General features: G+C 36.9%; 1 protein-coding gene across 4 annotated transcripts in view; it reads right to left on the bottom strand.

The window, feature by feature from the left end:
* Window positions 1-273: 273 nt before the first annotated feature.
* LOC109537526 (probable multidrug resistance-associated protein lethal(2)03659) overlaps window positions 274-9,583 on the bottom strand; it is an 18,619-nt gene continuing 9,309 nt past the window's right edge. For 3 of the 4 annotated variants that reach the window (XM_048664643.1, XM_019904305.2, XM_048664644.1), the window contains exons 8-18: window positions 8,826-9,023; window positions 8,564-8,768; window positions 8,220-8,507; window positions 7,736-7,859; window positions 6,268-6,418; window positions 5,978-6,208; window positions 5,693-5,918; window positions 5,025-5,263; window positions 3,465-3,780; window positions 2,681-2,849; window positions 943-1,458 (exon numbers count right to left, since the gene is read on the bottom strand). In XM_048664643.1, the coding sequence (XP_048520600.1) occupies window positions 1,318-1,458; window positions 2,681-2,849; window positions 3,465-3,780; window positions 5,025-5,263; window positions 5,693-5,918; window positions 5,978-6,208; window positions 6,268-6,418; window positions 7,736-7,859; window positions 8,220-8,507; window positions 8,564-8,768; window positions 8,826-9,023 (2,288 nt within the window). In that variant the 3' untranslated portion in view covers window positions 943-1,317. The other variant, XM_019904306.2, reaches the window with a different exon arrangement.

Here is a 9,583-nt window from a genome sequence, read left to right as displayed (position 1 = left end):
GGAAAAACTTGATCAGGCGCCGAAATTCAGCTACGCGTTTTCACTTTCTGGTTGGTGTAGAGTTTCTCCGTAAATCTACTGAGCTTTGGAAGGCAAAAAAAACTTGACTCTTCCATTGTAAATTTTTTTCACTGGCCCCACAGACAACAGTTTTAGGATTGTATTACACCACTCACAAAAACCTTTAATTAGTTGTGTATTTTTCCTTCGTTGATTGAGTTTGGTTTGCTTGTTTGTTTGGATGAGTGCTTCTGTTTGTTAATAAAAAACTGCTTTAGAGTATATAAAAATTACATATATTTTCAAGTAAAATAGGAATAAAAATATAAATAAAACAAACAATTGAACTATATCTCCTAAACTATGAATAATACTATTGAGAATGAATCCTAATAGTAAGTTACTCAGCATTCGTGCGCACTTAAGTTTCTAATTTATGAATAAATTATTTGTACCTTTTTTATCCTTTTTTTCTTTCACCTTGTCTTTAAAACGTATCTTTCTGTGTTAATATCACCAAATTCTAAAAATATAACTCAAGGTACCAGAAGTAAAATAATTTTAACAGGCGTGATCCTTAAGTGGTTTACAATCATATATCAGTAGTAGTTTTTGCTCAATAAAATCGTGATGTATTTACAAAAGCGTGCGATAACTGTAAAAAGTCATTATAAAGTGCAGTAAATTACCACAGTTTTGGAACAACAGCAATTAATTGCTAAGCAGATGCAACAAAAATAAAATTAAAAAACAAATAAAAATCGTTATTAACATACATACTAGAAGTCATAATGTAATAAAGTTTTGATGGTATTGTTATGGCCTTAAACTATAGAGAACGAGGTGGTTCACACACCTGAGAAAATCCTGGAAATCTTCAACGGAACCGTAATTCATTTAATTCATTGATGATCTTGAGCTTGTTCGTATCTCTGAAATAGAACCATTCTTTAATGAAATCGGCCTAATAAGAGCCAAAATTAATGTAATTTGGGAACACTTCCAGTTTGCCGCTCAATTTTTTTCATTAGGTATTTGTTTAGAGGCGCCCCTGCTTGAACTCGTTTAAAGATCGACACTTCTTTTGCTTAAAAACGCTGAAAATGCGAGTTGAAGCAATTTTCGAAACATGTTTAATATGAAATATTCAATTAGATTCGCCTCAGTTGTTGACGGGAATTTGGTTATTTTGATATTGTATTTTAAAGCCAGCTTTTCACTCGGATGGTTTTCAATTTTCGAAGCTGCAATTAATTCCATTCATCACTTTGTATTTGAAGTGAAGTGCACAAAATCTGTTTGTGATTTCTAAATGAATTAAAATTTGTTTGGTTTTTTGGACTGCTGTTTTCGGCAAAACCTATTGAAACCAAGTCGACTTTGTTTAGCCGGCCAGTTTAATGTGGGGCTGGTAGCAGCTGCTTCTGAAGATCCAGATGGATGATGCTTGCAAAAGGTCTGGAAGAGAATCAGTGCTTCAACGGCTCGAAATCTCAATGCCTGCCATTTTTTACAAAACGAATTGAGGAAAATTACAAGTTTTCAATAGACCTGAAAGTGCCCAGCAAAGCTCAAACAGAGTCATTTCATATCCACAAACTTAATGGAAAATCCTATCGTTTGCTGGCTTGAAAAGACTGCGTGATCCCGATTAATAGCAGAAAGCTCACAGACAGCTTTTCGAACTTTATTCGATGCCGGCTTTCATGGCTGGATTGTTTTAAACGTCAATGGTGTACGATTTTTTAATTAAAACGAACGAATTTATCGCAAAGTTTTTAATCAGCGGATGAAAATTGACCTCTTGTATTCCAGTTCGGTTATTTTTCAATGCTTACGGTAAGCCAAAAGAGGTTTCGTTGTTTTGCATACTAATTTTTGGTATTGGACCTTTTAGATTTGTTTGCTTGTTATTTTCCAAAACAGGCTAAATAGCGTTAAGTTGTGTAAATATCGAAATCTTGAGGTTTTTTAGTAGTATAACCGATGATTTGAAACTGGTGAGTTTCTCATGTTTTAAGGCCGTTTTGGTGAATAATGTATTTGGTCGTCTCTTGAATGGCTTATTCAGACTTGCATTATTGTCTTACAAAGATGTTTGCCACTGAAGGCAGAAAATGGTTGAAGATCCTACCAATCGAAACTTTAATCAGTTTCAAGCAAATTACTCGATAACTCAACAAAGTGATGCTTTGGTGGCCATTGCTTGAAACTGTTAAGTTTTTAGAATTTTTACGCTTTTTTATGCTAACAGATAATTTGCCTCAAATGTCGCTTTTATGGACCTTCAAATCCTAATTTTCAAATACATTTTTCTGAGCATTCTAAAACACTTTGAGGTTGAGTTGGGAAACATCCACCAATGTTGTAAAAATTGTATAGATTCCTTTGAGGACGTCAAAGTAACAAAAATTACGATATATGTTGTATTTTTTTGTATTGCCACTCAATTTCTATCCGGAAGCGCTTTGTGAGGACTGAGTATGCTACAAAGGCCAAACTCATGCGAGCAGGAAATTCTTACGGAAAACTTGGAATATTAATGTTCAAAAAACCGAAAAACGTAACTTTGAGTTTTCATGAAACAAAAATAAAAATAGATTCAGCAGTAGTTCACTCTAAAGGCAAATACGTTTCCAGAAATCTTTGAAATTCCCCATGCCCGTATAGGGAAATTTACCTGTCTTGCGATTTTTGCCAGTTGTTCTGCTCCGGCCTTGCCAGCTTCTTTTACTAGGCCATAAAACACTCCATGTGGATTCTGTAATAATATATGAGGATAATCGAACTCAATTGCTTCTCCTCCATCCATGACCAACACCTTATCAGAATCCATAATTGTGATCAATCTAGAAAGAAAATTACTTAATGAGGAAATTAAGTGCTTGTTGAGCTTTTAATCCAAACAATCCAATCTGAACCAAATTCCAAGCCTTTCTCTTGTCATTTTTCTGTGTTTCCAACAAAACTGTTGACGAATGACGACTGGAGGAAATTGAGAATAATGAAATTTGCGCCAATACTTTCACTGCTGAAGTTATCCAACTCTATAACAGCTCTTTTGGAAACCATTTAGAGACCAATCGAGGCGCATGTAATAAATGTAGCTTTAATGAATCACGAAACTCTCCTCTGTTCTCTAACTGGGGCATTTAGACGAAACAATCCAGCAAAAAATAATTTTCTTCCGAGGTAAGGATCGACAAGGTTCAGTGAAATTTGTCACGATTCACTGAAGTAAAAGCCATTACTAACTGGGCTCCATCAGCTATTCAGTTTTACTGAAAAAAGTCGCGCACGGAATAGAGGTTGAGCCTCCAGGGAAATAACGTTTTGTCAATGTCCGGAAGAATTTAATGCTTTTCATGTTTTATTCTCTATGATCCAAAGAAGCTGCGCGCTTGATTTAGAAGGGTTTTACATTAAAGCGTTGATATGAAGAATATTTTTATGTGTTCATATACCTGTGAGCTATTGTTAACACAGTGCAATCGGCAAACTTTCTGCGGATGGTCGACTGGATGAGAGCATCAGTTTTTGGATCCACATTGGCAGTGGCTTCATCCAAAACCAGGATTTTGTTGTTGCGTACTATAGCTCTAGCCAGGCAAATCAACTGCCTTTGTCCCAAGCTAAAGTTCGAGCCCCCTTCCGAAACTTTACTTTCCAAACCTCCTTTGAGTTCAGAAACCACTTCTTTCAACTCCACTTCTTCCAGGGCATTCCAGATCACTTCATCCTCGTATTTGCCAAATGGATCCAGGTTGGAGCGAAGTGTACCTGGAAAATTCATATTGTTGGAAGTGTTGTATTGTTGTATTCATAAGGTAATAATTAATTTAAAATAATGATAAATTATAAACCATGAGTGTATTATTTCGAATTAAAAATATAGCTTTTCAATGTCTGAAATCCTCTGATAACAAACACATGTTCCTATAATAACAATTCAGTATATTTTTGAAAGAATTATCAAACATGGAAATAAATTCAAACAATTTTCTGGTACGTTTTAAGTTGTAACTACATTCACTAACGTAGCTGTTCACCAATCGTTAGACAATATTTATTTATCTCTTTGTTTTTCGTTTAGGCATTTGTGCTCTTCAGTGAAGCAAATCCCCAAAAAAATCATGTTGCAAATGCAGAACTAGACGTAACTTTGTGGTATAATTTTTTAAATAAATTAATTTCAACTTTCTCGCCCACAGTGGCGAATAACCAGATTAGGCTTGCCCTGGCTAAACAAAAGGATACCTGAAAAGCTTCGGGCAAAAAACTCTGCCAATTTAAACGCAGGATAGTGAAAAGCAAAATAATCCCCAAACACTGTGCAAGCAGAAGGAAAGGGGGCAATATAGTCACACTTTTTCTGAACTGAAGCCATTTAGTTTACTTGCGCTGGAACGAAAAATGGCAAAATCCACACCTTGGATTATTCAGCTGAACATAAAATCTGGAAAATGGCCCGCCTTAGTAATTCGACCTAAACAATTACCGGGAAATTATGACACCGGCAACGCGCAATTTCCAGTAACAAAAACCTTCATAAATATTTCTCATTACCGAGGTTGGTTAAAAAATCTGGGAATAACAAACCGGAACGTAATTATTTCTACAGGAGTCGTCTGGATCATTGGAATTTTAATGAGGGCGATCCCGGGCAGAATTCAAACTGTCCTAAGACTTTTCAGCGATTGCGAAAGTTTGCTGATTAATTCTTCTCTGGATTTGGAAGTATGAAATCCGATTGAGCCGATTGGTTACTGAGGTTGAAACACGCGGAAAAGTTTCCCTAAACGGCAAAACGTGCCTTGCGACCTTATTCACATCATTCTGCCTAGAAATATATAGTAGAAACTGTGTGTTTCAGCGCCTAATCAAGTCTATTGAAATCAAATCAGACCACTACCTTTTTCTAGCAAACTCTGCTCGAAATCTACTGTTGCATTGACTCAGTCCAGTCTGACAAGTACAAACTTTAGGATTTTTAACTGACCATAAAAAATCGTGCCACCACTCACCAGCAAAAATTATCGGCTCCTGCGGAATAATCGATATCTTCGACCTCATAGTTTTCAATGGAATATCCTTAGTGCAGATTCCATCAATGATGATTTTGCCCTCAACATCGGCGAGGCGAAACAATGCAGTCATAATGGAGGATTTTCCAGCGCCTGTTCTGCCCACAATGCCCACCTTTTCTTTAGGCTTAATTCTGAAGGACAAGTTGTTGAGAACGTATGGTTCGTTGGTGGCATATCTGAAACAAAGCGCCACTTTTTCATTCATCAATTCACGCTGTTCTTTATATTTATTATATTTCCAGAACAACTGTGCTTTTCCCAAGTATGTCCTTTACCCTTGTCATTCACGGCTCGCAAACACCGTTTTTTGCAGCCTCTATTGACTTTATTTAAAGCTTTTTATTATTATTAGTGCCAGCCTGTTTACTGGCTTCCAACTATCTCGTCGTCTCACATTTTCACAGACATTTACTTCTGCTGAATGCTTTCAGCTTATTAGTTACTGTTACGCATGGGAACACCAACTGGTGATATATTTGCAAATAAATCTCAGGTTGCTGTCGCTGATTTATTACCTGCATTTTATCAGGCTCTTGAATATTGAAAGGGATTTGTCAAACAATGGTTAATATTTTAATTAAGCTCTGCCTGGGCAATATACTGACCTCAAATAAACCGACTTGAACTCCAACTGACCATGTTCGGGCCATGTTTTCAATGGAGCCATCTCGTTGCCAATGGCTTCTTGCTCAATATCAGTGTATTCCACCACTCGTTCCACTGATGTCATGTGATTTTCCAATTCGCTCCACTGCCTCATGCCCCATTGAAACATCCCCGTTAAGCTCATTGCTTGTGTGATCGCTAGACCCACATTTCCTCCATAAGTTTCTGAAAAATGAGCAAATTCTCCAAGTTAGTCCTCAATGGCAACTGGTGTTGCAACCTACCATTTCCTATGAAGAAGAAGCTCAATGTGACCAAAGCGGCGTAGATAATGCAGTGAAAGTCCAGCCAGAACCCAAAAGTTTGATTACAGCACAGGAACATGTAAAAGGCTGAACTGTGGATATCTTGGTAGTTGTCGAACTCCTTCCGCAGGATTTCCTGCGCCCCGAAAGCTCTGATGGTGGTCAGGCCTTGCAGTGAGGCGTTGATGTGGGAGAAAACTGGACTGCGAGCTGGAAAATGCAAACATTTGAAACTCTTCAAAAGCGGGAAGAAGCGGAAATTGCTATACTTGTGGCCTCCATTCGCTTGATGTTCCTGCTGGTTTTGAGGAACACAATCCTGTACACATAGAACATGGAGGCGATCACGAAAGTGGGAATCAGGATCCAGGGATCGACAGTGGCAATCACAACATTTACTGCTAACACGTTAAGGGCTATCTGGAAAAGAGTGTCTTTTAGGGTATGYAGRAATTTGCCAAAAAAATATTTTATTTTMGTTCTGCGAGAAAAATGTCCTGTGTTGAACAATATGGAGGGTATTCTAAAATCAGTTTTTCAGGTTTGTTTGCAAATAGGTTAATCGATAGACACGCTAGCCATTCACAAATCCCCATTTGTTTGGCGATAACATAACAAAGTGTTCCGAAAAATTTAGGTGTAAAATGTAGTTGGTTCAAGATGCTCAAGATAATGAACATCGGAAAAAATCTAAGCAGTGTTTTCAAAGTGGTTTCAGATTTTTAACGCCGTTTCTCATGCATTCAAGTTTTTAAACTGAGTTACGTTACACATAATTTGTTTTAAACGGAAACCAGAYGCTTGAAAATTGCCTCATTTTTCAATTMAAAAAACCAGACTTTGCCCTATAAACTATATACAAAAGTATCTCTCTCACTTCATCAGTTTCTGAATAAATAAATGCCAACGTCGTAACACAAAAGCAATTTTGAAAAATCGTCTGAAATTGCCTCAATATGACTGAAAATTGAAACCTTGTTGCCGTATAGAAGGAAATGCGCGTTCGAAAATATATTCGAAATTGATTCCCTAACTTTGCATGTTACCGACGAAAAAAATGTTAGACTCTGGCCTGCAAAAACCACCAAGAAAACCAGACGATAGTTTGAAAAATTCTTGAACATTTTCTAATGGTCACTGGAATATCAAACTGTTGCAAAACTGACTTTTACAGGCAATAATTTAAAAAACACAACAATGATTGAAAATAAAAAGACTAGAATATTTTTTGCTGGATAATCTTGCTTGCTAAGCTCGATAATCTCCCGATCGTTCTGGACATACTTAATGTACGCAAAATGCTTGCAAAACTTGGTAAAATATGTATTTTAGCTTCTGTTTGGGCGCCTTCATTTCAAAGAAATTGCTCTGAGCAAGTTTACATTGACTTCAAATTTCCATAAAACTTTCCATATCATCTTTATGTTTTCAAGAAAAGCGACACTTTCAGGTGAGAAACATCTGCTGATTCCGTACAGCTTGCATAAAATAAGGCACAGAAAATATGAATGAACTTCCATTTATACTCAATTTAACTAGAACTAAGTGGGTGTGTTTTGCAACTTATGTGATTGGTCAACTGCAAAGCACGTCAAACATGAAATAAATTTTCGTTTAGTTACATAAGCCTGATGACCCATTTTTATCCCGTCCTTTTTCTGAAATATGTTGCGGACGTTGAAGCATATTTTCCATAAAATTTACTACGTTTTGTTTTATTATTAATGGCTTCCAAACCTGTATTGTGTCGATCAGAACATAGGGAAGTTTTTCATCGATGGCCCCCATATCTTTGGAAAACCGGTTCAGAACTCGTCCTGAGCAGTTGGTGTTGAAAAATCTCATCGTAGCATTAGTAATTCTAAAAAAATACACACTTAATTTCAATTGGTTATTTAATTAATTCGAGTGAGAGCTTTTCTTTATTAATTGTACCGGAAAGTCAAATAATCAACGAATCCGGGAAATTTTAATTGGGGGCAAAAAGTCAAGAATCTCCATCTTATAAGTATACACATGACTAAAGGATATGGCAAAGCCAAACGGCAATAAATTACATTTTGAAATGAAACAGTAAATAAGCCTCCTTATAAGACGGATGATCCGGAAATTAATTGGAAAATGCCGTCGGCAGTTTGGTAGGCAATATATATTCGAGCGCAGCTGCTGAGGAAAGCATCTTTATATGTTTTTATTTTGAGATGAAACATGTTTCTGTTACCTTTCAAACATGCTGTTGTGCATCCTCACTGAAGCCAACATGCAGAACTGGTAAAAAGTGATGGATCGCACAATCGTTACCACTATGACTGAGACAATTATCGATGTGTAAATGTAGAAGCACACGTTCGTGTTGAAGAAGGCATCCAGCGACGTTTTCTCCACTTCCTTGATCCCGATCGTAATCACCTTGTTGTAGTTTTCTTCCAGAAAGACCTCATCAGCGAACGATTTGTAGAGACTCTCGTTTTTGGTCTTCTGTTCGAAACGGGTTTGTTCCAAATTAACCCTGAAAAATGTTTTAAGTGGAGTACTATTTTTTTATTTGATTTGTTGTTAGCCTACCAGAACTTGATGAAGTAGTCAGCAGCGCTGGAAGCCATTTGCGTAACGACGAATAAAATTAGGACCAAAGCGGCTGAAAACCAGCCGCCAGCAGCTTTGAAATATGCCTTGTACACTTTTCCTGCTATGGAACCAGTTGCTCTGGACTCTTTGATTTCCGTTGGTTCCTCTTCGACCGGCTCACAATGATAATGAGGTTTAGACACTGAAAATATGGAACTTACGTATTATTTTGCTGATATCAGTTGCTAAAAATACGCACCGCCTTCAGTGCTAGCTTCATCTTCTTCTTCCAGCTGCGCTTTGAACATTTTAGCGTATTCACCATCGCTGTTTTGGATCTCCTGGTAATTTCCATTAGCTGCAATCCTTCCATTTTCCATCACATAGATTCGGGATACGTGCTTCAGATATTGCAACTGATGGGTTACTAGTACGGTGCATTTATTTTTTAGGAATCCTGAAATATAGACAGAGACTAGTACAGTTATGCTTCCTTGACCAACTAAAACTTTTAATTTAATGAAGCAAATTCCAGCTAATAGAACATGATTAAAGGTCGGGACACATCTATCCGATCCGACTCCGATCAGAGAACTTTCCGTCGATGACCAAATAATCGGATTGGTGCATGATCGGAAAGGGGAAGCCACACATGTCATACACGTTTCAGTTTAAGTTCCGATTTTTGGACGAGTGCAAATCACAGATTATCAAAGTATTCCTAAGACTAAGTCCAAATGTATTAATTGGCTTTACTGTTTTTCATATAGACATTCGGATGGTTTACTTTGAATATCGAAAACTGAAAGCCGAGCTAGATATAAGACTTTTGTTTTATGTTTTTCGGCTCTTTTAGGAAACTATAGCTTGCCGAATTAAGCCAAACTAATAAGATATTTAAAAATGCTTTAAGGTGACAAAAAGACTGATAGCAAACTAATTGTGTGATTATATAAAAGATAATAATCGGATTAATAGGGATTTGTTTTCCACTCGTATTTCCGGTCCATATGTTAG

This window comes from Dendroctonus ponderosae, unplaced genomic scaffold (assembly GCF_020466585.1).
Source record: "Dendroctonus ponderosae isolate FM_Combo_2020 unplaced genomic scaffold, Dpon_F_20191213v2 Dpon_F_20191213_3, whole genome shotgun sequence".
Lineage (NCBI taxonomy): Eukaryota > Metazoa > Arthropoda > Insecta > Coleoptera > Curculionidae > Dendroctonus > Dendroctonus ponderosae.
Note: the sequence above shows the minus strand (reverse complement) of the source record. Positions and strands in the feature narration are given on the sequence as shown.